The sequence below is a fragment of the Protomyctophum bolini genome, assembly GCF_963924005.1.
Source record: "Protomyctophum bolini genome assembly, chromosome: 12".
Classification (NCBI taxonomy): domain Eukaryota; kingdom Metazoa; phylum Chordata; class Actinopteri; order Myctophiformes; family Myctophidae; genus Protomyctophum; species Protomyctophum bolini.
Window position 1 is genome coordinate 3525958 of NC_137873.1, and position 13601 is coordinate 3539558.

The 13601-nt window shown below is 42.1% G+C and overlaps 1 protein-coding gene across 2 annotated transcripts; it reads right to left on the reverse strand.

Annotated features, from left to right (window-relative positions):
• Positions 1-1304: 1304 nt before the first annotated feature.
• plk3 (polo-like kinase 3) lies at positions 1305-12243 on the reverse strand. Of its 2 annotated transcripts, none has more exons than XM_080778406.1 (15): positions 11874-12243; positions 10489-10596; positions 10260-10376; positions 9936-10065; positions 9394-9481; positions 8641-8736; positions 8120-8318; positions 7752-7878; positions 7433-7542; positions 5747-5873; positions 5443-5526; positions 4804-4966; positions 4174-4303; positions 3782-3892; positions 1305-3318 (listed from the first exon to the last, which is right to left on the reverse strand). In XM_080778406.1, exons 1-15 carry the CDS (start codon positions 12114-12116, stop codon positions 3121-3123), a joined length of 2031 nt encoding a protein of 676 aa, XP_080634532.1. In that variant the 5' UTR covers positions 12117-12243; the 3' UTR covers positions 1305-3120. The 2 variants fall into 2 exon arrangements, with proteins under 2 accessions (XP_080634532.1, XP_080634531.1); XM_080778405.1 differs by having other exon boundaries at positions 7433-7545.
• Between the last annotated feature and the right edge of the window lie 1358 nt (positions 12244-13601).

Sequence of the window (13601 nt, forward strand, 5' to 3'; positions counted from 1 at the left end):
ACACAGTAAAAACTTACTATAAATATCAGATGAGATATCTTCTTCATCTAAATGAAATGGTGCCGTGCCGTGCTCTCATGAAGGATCATGTTCCACAGTAGATTTGATCATGACCCTTGCTAGTCCCAATCTGTCTGATTGATGGATCCTAACGTAGTACTTTCTTCATTTCACAGGTAAAGTAAAAGAGATCACCCCACCCAGATACAAGCTGGTGTGCCAGGTTGTGATTGGTCAGAGAAAGAACCAAGGTGTACGAGTGGCCAGTCGCTGTCTCTGGGATGATCAGCTCGACGACGTTTCTGTGGCCGAGTTCCAGAACCACTCGCTCTACGCTCTTGCTACTGTTCACGGGGTGTATTTTGAGTGAGAAAGGTGTTATAACCCATTTTGATCTAAAAATGTTTTTTACAACCTGACAGTTTTCTGTCTGATTTTTCTAAAATAGCAGACCTACAAGCTTGTGAGCTTGTAGATCTATTTTTCAATAGCTAAAGCATGACATGATGCTAACACTAAAAGGGGTTCCCGCCCACAAAGGGATAATGGCTGCTACGGCCTCCAAGCTATCCCATTAGCCAGTGACATGTGTCAATTTACTAAATTAGATTCCAAGAGAATGGGATTACTTAGCATTGGAAAGAGAAAATCAGATAATTTTTTAACGAAAGCTGTGATCAAGTCATGTGGCCAACAAGCCAACATGGTGCCACTTAGCATCAGCAGGAAGATGACATTTCTTGGCTCATTATCTGGGTTAAGTGATTCATGCAGTGTACAGTAGGTATGTCAAATCATGCCAAGGCGTGTTCATGGACACAAGTGAATATAGCAGTCAAATCACGAGTTAGTCCTTGGGGTTGTGTGGGAACCAATAATTCAAGAGAGGACCTGATTCACAAGTAGCAATATATTTTTTAGAGCATCCATTTTTCATATGGGTCCTTGGTTGAAAAATAAGCAATCATGCTCAAAGTACGGTGAACTTAAAATGTCTAAAATTCCTTTAGCTTTTTTGGGGAGTTTATGGGAGAATGTGTAATAACTTGAAAGTGCCGTTTCATATTACCATACACATGCAGTACGTTGTATGCTTTTAACCTTTTAACCGGCATATGAAAATGCTTCCCATCTACTACAGATAAGGGGTTATGGGCAGATGATGGCACCATGCCATTAACAGAAACGCATAGTAACAGTACTGTGGGCAAGACAAATCCTGTAAGTGTGCAGAAATAAAACATCATGCAAGTGTGCAATGCATTTCAGAGAAAGAAGTATATCAAATGGTTTCTTTTAAATAAACTTTATTCTTAACTTTTCCCAAATACAGTACATAAAAAAGGTGAGCGGAATTGAACATTATCCTCATGTCAAGACACTAACATTTACACATTAATAAATAAAAAATAACCACGTATAAATAAAAATAAATAAACAAGGACATTATGTGCCAAAAAAATAAAGATTCTTCTGAACTGGCAGATGGCTTTCACAATGTTGGATTTTTGAAAACAATACCTGTACATTTGTATAATACTTGCATTCAGGATCACAGTTTTTAAGGATACAACTCTGTGCAGAGAAAGCAATGTAAACCAATGAGGAATACAGTACAACGGAGTACAATTTGTTTTCTTTTATCCACACTAGATATTAAATCAGCTAAATATTTAGTATACCAGTTTTATTCAAAGCTTATACCAGGTAGTGAGACCGTAGTGCTAGACACATTTTAAACGCGACTCTAGGTAAAAAGTAGATCCCACTTGCAGAGCCCATCTATGATCCCGTTAGTATCTGGTTCAACATTCGGAAAAGGGCTGTTATTGCACCATAGACATCCCTCAGAAAGGCACTTTATCCTCCGCTCCTCCCTCCTTGAACTCCAACCAACCGTTTTCTAGTTTACCGAGCGCAGTCCTTTTCAAGTGCGGCACACGCGCATAAAACAAAACAAAAAAAAAAAAGAATCAAAGCCTTTTGGTATCTATAGTTTAAAAACTAATAAAAGAGCAACACGTGGATGTAAAAATAAGTACAGCTGTACAAAGGAAAATACAAAAAAATAATAATAGTGCAAGATTGTGGTGCCCCAAAGCCCCTGCGTTATGCCGTGTACCACCCATCAGTGAAGTTTGTTTCTCGTTTAAAAGAAAATAATACACGATGTTGGAGCATGGCTTTCAAAAGCTGCTTCCTTAACATCAGAATCAAAATTAAGGCCAGGTTTATTTTGTGTGCGTGTGAGGTCAAGACCGTAGTGCGATCCTGTAGATGAAATAAACAATAACTGGCTCATACATAAAAGAAATAAAACCGTTTTGAATGTGTGCACCGTATTCCAAAGAGGCCCGAAACCAGCCTCGGGTAGGAGGATCTCGCTCTTTGATCAGAAACCGATTTACCAAAAGCAGTTGTTTTTTTTTACGAGATAATCATCATTCCAATGCAAGTCAATGGCCTAACGGTGATCTTACAGTCCAAGATACTTTTGAACAACACAGCTTAAAAGCATTGCGGCCTTAGGATCAACTTTGTCCCATTCGCTGGCAAAGGAACCAAGATCATTTCACTGTCCAGGTGCCTTTGGGAAGCCATGCCTGGTGTTTGCGGGCTCCCAGGTCGAGCATAAAGCAGCAGGCTGGTTGGTTGGTGGCATTAAGGGATCCAGCCAAGAAGCAGTGGTCCGAGTGAGTGAGGAAAGTCAGTCAGTAGTTTGGGTAGTCCATTAGATATCTGCCTGTGAGGCATCCATCAGACTTTGGCCAAAGAAGCCTGTTGCATGTCCTGTAGTAGGGCAGTCATCAATGCCACCCAGGTAGATGACTTTCGAGGCATTAGCTGGATACTAGGCACAAACCCTTGATGCGGCAACCACCCGACTGGTTTATGTCAACCGAGACAGGTCTTCTAGCTTATAGCCAATCAACCCGATAAGCAGCTGCCTCAAAGGCATCGGTTTACAGAGGACCCAATAACAAAAAAAAGGTTCCATGTCCCTTGAGGCACCTGCCAAGGAGAAAGCCTGCCTTCAGGGTCCCTAACCAGTCTTGGTCCATCTCCAAGGTTATGAGCGTGTGGGCCTGCCGGTGAGGCGCGGCACCCCCTACAACCCTCTCAGGCGTCGGCGTGGTGCTGCAGCAGCTGCACCACGTAGCGGAGGCGGTGCCGGAGCTCTGCGGAGCAGCCCAGCTCCGTCAGCGTGCTGAGTTGGTACGTGTAGGAGACGCGGTCACGGCTGATGTAGGTGAGCAGGTAGGAGCCGTCGGACGACTTGGACAGGATGACCTTGGTGTGGTCCGTGTAGAAGTTCACCTGAAGAGGAGGACGGAAATGGTGAATAAACAGTGTTCAAATATCACAATTTTAACAAATCTATCAATATTGTGATCATTTTGGGAATGACAGTTGGTGCTTTTACAAAACAATACAAAACACAATACGCAATAAAATCGATAATCAGTAATGCCTATATAGTAATGTCTATATAACAAAATGGTTAAAGTTAAAAATAGAACAATCTGGTAATTAAGTTTAGAAGTTTACCAGTTTAGCCTTTAAAAGCAGGACAAAAACATTTATGAGTTCTATTAAAAATCCACAATCCCAGATTATGTTTTAACGATATGTATCGATACATTGCCCAGCCCTAGATTTTTTTTTTTGTAAATACAATCTGGTAAATACAATAAGGTCTAATCGGTACTAGTGCCAGTTGTGTCTAAAGGGTCTAAAGCACATTTGGTAAATCCTGAAAACAAGCCCTCGTGACATCTACCTGCAGGGTGGCGTTGTTGAAGAGCATGACCAGAGCATGGTCCGTCTTCACCCACTGGAGCAGCAGAGGAGGAGACTGAGCAGCCTCCTCGTCACATTGCAGATCTCCACCCTGACAGAAAACAAGACATTTATGGAACATTAGAGCCAATACGATCAACAATCTCTTCCCCCTGATAATTACCTACGACGCCAAATGTAAACACTCATATTCTAGTTAGTTTTTTTTTTTTTTAAGAAAGGAAAAAAAACCTTTAACATTAACTTTAAAAGCCCAATTCTAAATGTGTCAATCAGGAAGTTAATTGTGTACTCAGTACCCAGGCTCAGAAGTGTCCTTTAAAGCAAACATCTGGCATGCTAAAGTGTGAAAATATCTGATCCGCGTCATACCTCCATAAGGTTCTGCTCCATATAGTTTGCCATGAGAACTACAATTTGTTTCTGGCTGTGGAGCTGCTCGGGCAGAGAGCTGGCCTGGAAAGTGAAATGTTTGTTGTTGGTCAAGCAGTAGTGGATCGTCCTGTTGGGAAAGAAAGAGTATACCATTAGTGAACAAGATAAATACGTGTGTTGGGAGTGATCGCTCAACTAGAAAAAACAGAATGTACTCTACAAACAAACCGATCATTACAAGCAGCCTTGAGCTTATTTACTCTTTTTGTATAACACTGTCTAATGCTTCAGGCTTTCAGGGGAGACTTGGATAATAATTCTTAGTCCCACAAAAAGAGCAGCAGATAATAATAATATATAGGATTTATAGCGCTTTTCTGGATACCTAAAGTCGCTTTACAGAACAGTACAGACATTTTTATTAGAAAAAACTAGTTAAGGTTAAAAACTAGAAATCTAAATAAAAAAGGACAAACAAGGGTGTGTGTGTGTGTGTGTGTGTGTGTGTGTGTGTGTGGGGGGGGGGGGTTATGTAGGGAAAGCCAAAAAAGGTGGGTTTTGAGTGTGCAGATAGGCATATACATGGCAAAACAGATACATGTTAAGAGTTTGTTAAAGGGCTCTTACTTGCGCTGGTTACAGAGACTAAGGTGCGTGCCCTCGTTGAAAAGCACGCCAACACTGTGGTTGGACAGCTGGTACCCGAAACCATATTTGTTGGAGTAATCAACCCATTTAGTCACCCACAAAAAGGACTGTGGTCTAGCCAGACAGGGAGGGTTTCTGGTTGCTGAGGAGGAGAGGGAAAAAAAGTTAAATAATGTTAGATGTTTAATAAATGTCATATGAGGAGGGGGGGGGGGGGGGGGGGGGGTAGGCAGGGGCATTTGGAGTTAGAATATCTGCTGAGGCCTATTTGCTGTTATTTGCTAAAATTATTGAAATAATGGCTGAGGTAAAGAAAAGCTTAGGGTGATTAAACCAAAATGATCCATGTAATGCATAGTATGAGAAAAACAACTAACTTAACATAAAAATAAATGTGAATTAGGCATATCCACAATTTGGCTAGTAGATGATCATCCGGCATCTTTGGGGGTGTGATCTACCCGAGATTTAATTGCATCATTAAAATGTATCAATTAAAAACAACCGTGTCATTTCTCATTATAATAGTGCTGCAGTTTGCATGTGGAGCCTTTCCAGTGCTGTAGACTATGCAAAGCTAAAGTGAGTGTTGCGCTGCTGCCTGGGAAGCTAACCTACCTGATGGCATGGCAGACAAACAGCTGTTGAGAACCTTCATGGCTGATTCCGCAACAGCTGCAGGGGTCAGCACATCCTCGCTCGCTGCAGGAAAGAAAGTGAGGGAAGGCGAGGAAACATTAGACTCGATATATACTTCATAATGCGATTTGTTTAAGCTGTAGATCGGCTATGGTCAGTGCGCGACACCGGCATGCAATTTAAGTATAAATCCTGGTTAAGATATTCATATTACAAAATAAACATTCCAATACAAGGACAGCTGACAAAAGGCCAGAGTGAACGGAGCATAACTTGAACCTACGTTCCGTGCTGCTGGCCACAGTGCCCTTGAAAGAACGAGAGATCGACTTCCTGGATTCCTCTTCAGCAGGCGTAGGTTCCAGAGGCACAGAGCTGACCAGCTGACCGATAGGGGATGGGGATGGAGTCTGGACAGACAAGACAGAAACAGTATTTAGATTTTATACTTTTTATGATGAACACTCACAGGTTCATGCGTTTGAAGTCATGCAATTACCACATGTGCGTTTAAAATATACATGTCAAGGGTTCTTTCCCCCCTCCCCCTAAGGACAACATATCCATCAGAACAATGTACTTAAAAACTCCTGTGAGAACTTGAGATGTATTCTCCGACTACAAGACTTGTTGCCAGCGCCACCTTGGTGTATATAATGTAATCTAAAAACAATGAATTTGCCACGCTTTACATAAAACCCGTTTTCTCATGTCAAGCCTAGGTGTACAATCAGTCCTCCACTTAACATGTCACAAAAAGCTGTTATTACCATTCTGCACTGAATTTTACGTTAAAGAATTTATCATGGAAAACCTGTTTTGGAAGCTCATGGTTATTTCTATGCAAATGGGGCCCCAAGGAAACAACCTAATGACTTGGGCAGTTACAGAGTAAATCTATGGTGCACTGCTTAAATGTAGCCATTTTTAGAACAAGCTCAATATCTGGCCAATAGTCAAAAGGGCAAATAATGTAGTTTGAATTGGAATCGCGCAGGCTCTATAAATAGTAAACTTGACCAGTGTGATTAAAGGATTCGCCAGCTGCTGTTCAAACTATTCGCTACCTGCCGGCGCTTGCTTGCTTATCTCCATAGACTGACAAGTGGCGAATATTGGTTAAACATTTAAGGCTGCTTCAACACTTCGTCCATTCGTTTATGTAACAATTTTGACATGTTGCTTGTTTCAAGTTCATGCTTACGCCACGATGACATGGCCAAAATAAGGATGCCAGGTTTCAAGTGGCTAATGCTGAATGCAGTGCATCACTTCTCTCCATCTTCTACAACAGAAGTATTCCGTCTCTCCAAATTTTACCCGTCAACAAGGGGCTTTATAGAACGGAAACATGGCATAGTTCCACTGAATTGCAGCCTCAAGTAACCAAGGTGTTCATTCAAAATATTTTCTGGTCAGCTATAAATATGCCTGGCAGGATGCTTGCCTTCTAGCTGTTGAGTATATAACTTAGAATCAGGTCTATTTTTACACATCATACACATCTACATCAACAGCTTCAGTGAAATTACTACCCCGCCTTAGTGAAACACAACCAAAGCCGTTAACGGCCGCTTGCACACAACTCTTTGAAGTAGGTCTCTTTCGTTTACATAATGGAAATCATACAAAGAAGACGTATCTTAGCAGTGGGGGCGGGTGCAAATTCAATTGAACTAAAGATAAGCCATCACGATATGTGGACTCTCTTGTGCTGGAATCAATCTATCCGTCCATTTATTTTTCATACATGATGTTGCCTACTTCTTTGATTAGTTGAATAATCTCAAATTATTAAATATTAATTAATTAATTAGAATGGACTAAATCAACTAGTCTTCAACAACTTAAACCCCATTTTATATTTTGTCTTTAGTCCGATTAACTGTTGCTGATATTTACCGGTAGTCACTTTCCTGTTAGCTGGGGAGTTTTATTTATTTACAGAAGCGGGGAGAAAACACTGTACCTCATTAGATCCCACTGTCTTGTAACTGATCTGTCGACTGATGGAACATTTGACGATGCCAGAGACTAGTTTAGAAATGTCTTTCTCATCCTTCTCTTCTGGGCTCTTATCTGCTGAAGAAAAGAAAGGACATGTTAAATATGGTTCTTATCCAAAGAAGTCTGCAACGGTTTACATTTCTTCGGTTAAAAACAGAGGCATTTCTGAGTCAATTCCGAACCAAAGAGGACAATATGTAAACTGTTGCATCTACGGTCCTGTGCAAATCTGCATAAAATAATAATGCTTGTGACATCCAAGGGGTAGCCTTGCTGCTTACCTTTGGATTTCTTCTTGCCAAAGAGGCTCTTGGCCATTTTGGTGAAGAACTTCTTGGCAGGGCTGGGCGGATGCAGCTCTGGAACTGTCACACAGCTACTGGGAGGCAGCTTGTCAGGAGTGAAACCCTGAGAGCCAGGGAGAAAACAGAGCTCGTTTAGGATGGGGCACGGTTGGTGCAAGATCCTCATTTCAATGCCGTTCCTGGAAATCAGCTGAGACTGAACAAAATGATACAGGCCAAATTCCATCATACCTGTATGTGAGCCCATTACATTACATTGTGAATGCAATGATGAAGCATCTTAAAGTGAGTAAGTAAAGTAAGTAAAAGTAAAGTAATTAAGATTACACATAAAAAAGGCATACTTTGATGAAGAACTCATGGTTGAGAATTTGGTCCAGGTTGAGTCTGTCACTGGGGTTCTTCTGGAGGATGGCAGAGATGAGTTTCTGGGCAGTATGGGAAATGGTGGAAGGCAGGTTGTACCGAACCTCCTTAATACATTTATAAGTCTCCTTCAGGTCCAGGGTCTCAAAGGGAGGGTTGCCACACATCAGCGTGTACCTGGTCACAAGAACCAACATTTGGAAGTCAGCTACAGTACCATGAGTTTAATAAATGTGTTGTTTTTTGGGATAATTACATGTTGCATGCATTCAACCCCAGATTAAATTGATAGTGAAATGAACTCATTATACAACATATTTTTCTTCATAAAGATTTAAATAAACAACATCCAGTCAGATCCAGACTTCATGGTTCATGGTTCAGAGCAGAACTGACACAGAAAAGCAAATATTTAAACGCATGACAGCACAGCAAATACTTTTATTCGATTTAGTGGGGCTGTGTGCCATGGTGTAAAACTGAAAGTAGGTGAACTCACATTACACAGCCGAGGGACCAGACGTCAGACTCTGTGCCGTGACCTTGTCTGTTGAGCACCTCAGGGGCCAGGTAGTTGGGGGTTCCACAAATTGTTCTGTCAAGAAAAAAAAATAAGGATATTCTGTAAGCCTTCAATGTAGTGCTGCAACCGTCGATTAGCTTCTTAAGAGATTATTCTACCGATTACTTTTTCAGTTAATTGAATTATTGAGTAACACTTTTTATAATACAAAAATGTATATACCGTTAACAACTAATCAATGTGGGGGGAAAAAAATGCTTATTGTAGTTTAAGTGCCAATGAGGCAACATTATACATTTGAAGATGACAAAAGAGGTGAGCCCAAGCCTAGTCACCACAGCCATCTATGCAACTTCAGTAATACAAGCTGTAATACTGTATCGCCTCCAGCACTTCATTCAACCCTTGGGAACCGGTTGTGGTACTTTTGGAATTACATGATACCATGAATGTTGAAGGTGATTAATGACTGAGATAATAATGTTAAAACCATTCCAAAATGTTGCATAAAGCAATTGATTTAATACTTGAAATATCCTATTATACAAACAATGTATTATTTGAACTATGTAAACTATATCAGTTCTGATGTGCATCTTTTCTTTCTAGCAGTATAATAAATCATAAACATGATTTGTGAAGTTAATGTAGATATGTTTATTTAAACATTGTTCCAAATGCAGAATAACTAGTATTCAATATTATTCATTAAATAAAAAATTGCCTCACTTTTTCCTCTGCTCGACTGTCTCCAACTTGGCAGCAAGGCCAAAGTCTCCCAACCGTAGGTCCATGTTCTCGTTGACAAAGAAGTTGCCTGAAAGAAACAAAGGCGTTTGCCCAGTCAGCATTCCGTACACCACAGTTGCACATACCAAAAGGCAAAGTGGATTCCTCACATGCCACTGTTGAGGAATTTGCATGAATGACATAACACAACAATGCAACGCTCAACATTAACACACAGAAAACACCTAAAAGAATTTAACAATGACAGATGCATTCATTGGTCAAACAGGTCGGTGCACACGTCAAATAGACTCGTTAACTGTGCACTCTTAACCTCTAAAACCCTATGCTTAGTTGACCCAGGGCCCTATACTAGGTCCACTCCTTTTTTACTGACCAATACAACAGAATCCATTTATCATAACGCTCACAAGGCGTCACTCACTACCTTGCGATTCATTGTGAACTTGTACATTGTGATCTTTTGCCAAAGGCTCACCCCAGAACAGAGATGCTAGGGGTTCATATGGTTACACACATACCTAGTTTGAGGTCTCTGTGCAGGATTCCTCTGTTGTGGAGGTATTTCAGGCCCGATATGATTTGTCTGAGATAGTAGCGCACCTCTGGCTCCGTCAATGTGTGCCGTGCCTTCCAAATGTGTGCCAGGGACTGCAGAAGAGACAGGACAATGAGTGTACAGTCTAGCCTGGGGCTGTACAAAGCCGTGATAAATGTAGCAACTTGGCCGATAGAGGCGAGGACATAAATTCAAAAGGGAGATGTGCTCCGTTTATCTGACTGCACCACTGCAGAGTATACATACAGTAGCGAGCTTTAAACACACACAGTCATCGTAGTCTCACCTTGCGACTGCAGAGCTCAAGGAATATGTAGATGTTGTCTTGGTCTTCGAAGTAATGGGAGAATTTTACCACGTGCTTGTGTGACAGGGTTTTGTGGAGCTCTATCTCATTTGTGATCTGTTGGGACAAAATGACAGTGCAACTGAAGCAATCGACAACTACCGTGAAATTCAGAGGATGAACTGGTGTCGTTATGTTGGGAGGGGGGCAGATAGTTAGGATTGTATACCTTGTCCCTTTGATGCGGCTTCGACACCCTGCTCTGTGGAATCACCTTAACGGCATACATTTTGTTGGTGGCCTGGTCTGTCATCTCATAGCATCGTGCAAAGCCACCCTTTGGAGAGATAAAAAAGAAGCAGACATTAACATTCAAGACAGGTCGGTTATGGTGGCTGTGGGTCGTAAAGCAGCAACAGCAACCGATCATTGGTCTCTGTGGCAAAAGCCTCTGATCCTTCGATCAATAGCTGTGCTATGGCCAAAATGATTCAACAACAATGGCATATACTACTACAGTCTGTTCTGCTAGGCTCGCAGGGAGAAGAAGAAGGGGCTTCACATAATGGGAAACGATCAATCCAAGGCATCTGATCCAAAACCCTACTGGAAATGCTTCATCAATTCATTCAGTAAATCAGTAATCATCCATCTCTAGATTCAATCGACATAATTCATTGGCGATTTGAGTGACCAAAATCCTATGTCCTCATGGGGGGCTTGTGAGCTTCCATGCAGGAGGATATTGCAGGAGGATATTTGATCTACAGATTGCGTTTATTCGAGAATGTGATCAAAGAATTCAGCTTGTCGGCCTGAGGGATGAGGCAGACTGAGCTACTGCATTCATTAACCGTGAAATTGACAAGACGCTCAGCTATGCGGCAGGCAGCAGGAGAAAAGGAGAGAGAAAGAGACTTGGCTGCATGCCTAAAAGCAGCGTCTGGATGACGTGCAACACGTTGATGTACAACCACTCCTCTCCATTCATATAAATACAATTTCACACACAAAAAAGGAGTCGTCGTCGAAGGAGTCAAATCGTGTCCCAATGAAAGCTCGTGGATGTTCAAGTCGCGAATTGGACAAATGTAGTGGCTAGCCTGTCCTAGTTACAAATATTCGTCGCCCACACAAAAATAGTGACACTTGATTGCCTGGTGAATAATGTTGAGCATCACACACACACAAAAGGTGTGCGGGCACACCTTGATTCATTCAGCAATGACGCGCTCGACTCAAATCAACCACGAGGCCATTACTTATTTTTTTTAAACCCGAAAAATAGATGTACAAGCTCACAAGGAGTCGCATCGCGCCCTGTGAGCTTGTAGATCTGCCATTTTCGAGACACTCGTACGACGGCGACAGACACTCGTATGACGGAGGCTGTATTCCAGCATAAGACATTAAATCTATTGGGAGTCGGAAGATGTTTTTTCCCCCCCAGTTGTCGCATCAAGGAATGCTGTCACCACTAACAATTCTACAAGAAGCGACACTGATCATCAGCTGTCGTCTCATCAAACGTGTGCGAAGCGCCGCCAAATCGCCAATACAAATATAGATCTCCCAATATGTGACCGTTGTGTGATCAAATCATAATATGAATACCTTTCCCAAAAGCTTTCCTTTGCTGTATGATCGCCCCGTCTTGGCGTCGGTCACCACCTGGGCGACCTCCGGTTTGATTTGTTCGGGTTTGGTACTAGCCCGGCTGGTCTTCACGGCGGCTTGCGGCGCTCCTCCAGCGCCGCCGCCGCCGACACGAGCCTCCGAACAGGGCTTGAATAAATCCGCATTCATCGTGTGGCAGGACAGACGCTGGGCCGCGGTGAAACAACCCCCGGTATCCATTTGAGCAACAAAAACAGCCGGTTAATTCACAGTTTATAAGATGATGCGTCCTCCTCCTCTTCCTCGGCGGTCGCCCGGTGCAATGGGTGATAATAAAGTCCACGCACGGCACCCAGATTGCTTTCGTGTAGCGACTAGCGAGAATCGGGAAGGAGCGCTGCTCCCACAGCTATATACACACGCGTCACGGACGGGGGCGGGACCGCGGGTGGGTGGGCTGCTGGGGGGAGAAACTCCACATGATCTGCCCAGGCATGTTCTCAATCATAGATCGGTGTTTATTATGGCTGCTGCCTTGCTTTGAGTGAAAATATGAATGAAACGGCTTTATGAAAAGCAAACACGTTGATAATTGTTAATTTCGTCATGCTTTAATAGAGGGGGGGGGGGGGTGACACATCATGCATGCACAACAAGTCTAATCAATATTTCCATGCATCAATTTAAACGGGGAAGGGGAATGGTTTCCATTTGTATGGATTTAACACTCAATTTGTAAACCGCGGGCATACATTTTTATTCATTTCATTGCATAATAAATTGGTTGTCACGACTGTAGTAATTTATTCTGCCACTGCAGGGCTGCAGGGGTTTGCTGCAGATTGCGTGCAGAGTCACTGTGGCCTAAAGTAGCCTAGTAGGCCTATTAACCTATAGGACTTGGTTTTGAGGCCAGATTTTCTATTTCCATCACCAAGCCAAACATTTGAAGCCTCAAAAAATGAACGTATGTGAAATCTTTCTACTAGGCTGAGGAATATATCCCACCCTTTTCACATTGGCCTGACATAGCGCCACCAACAGGTGGATTGGCACATTTTTGGAACAAAATGCCAGAACGGAGCATGCAATTTACGTTAAATCTTTCACTGACTTTCCTGACCTGCCCTGGTGGAGACCTGTGCCCCGAGGGGCACTTTCTTTACTCAGTCGTGTCTCATAGGAGGGCTGTGGGCAGTTCAGAAACTCGTCCCATCAATGATGTCACTGGTGGTGTGGTGGTGGTGGATGGCTTTAAAAGCGTCAGCTTCCTCCTGATTAGGCTAGGTTAAGTATGACCCCCATTAATACAACATTCCAAGTTTCTAACTCAGCAGGATCAAATACCATTTTCTTACATATCTGTGGGTGATGACTGATGAGGACATGGGCAGAATAAATAGATTCTGAGTTTGAAATGGAGCAATAAAGAGAATAGCCTGCATGTAGGCTTAGAATATAAATTGGACCTATTAGTATTTTTCTGAGCCTAGTTTAGGACTCACTATAGGCTATTATTAATGTATTATGGTAATAGGCCTATAGTATTGTTCATGTTTTGCATAGTATTACCTATTTGTCTATCATTCATTCTTTCGATGAATTGAGTACCAAAGGACCCCAACGGAAATAACATATACACCATAGGCTTTCTTGGGATTAAATAATTTTATCATTGTTTGTATTGTATTTTACTGTGACTTTTTCTGCATAATAAAGTATTCA

What these genes read in the sequence shown, in the direction of transcription:
- plk3 (XM_080778405.1), bottom strand. Translation starts at nt 12,116, where the DNA reads ATGGATACCGGGGGTTGTTTCACCGCGGCCCAGCGTCTGTCCTGCCAC. An exon ending in AGCCGCATCAAAGGGACAAG is followed by an intron (nt 10,377 to 10,488) that starts GTATACAATCCT and finishes TTGTCCCAACAG; the next exon opens with ATCACAAATGAGATAGAGCT. An exon ending in AGACAGTGGGATCTAATGAG is followed by an intron (nt 5,874 to 7,432) that starts GTACAGTGTTTT and finishes TTGTCTGTCCAG; the next exon opens with ACTCCATCCCCATCCCCTAT.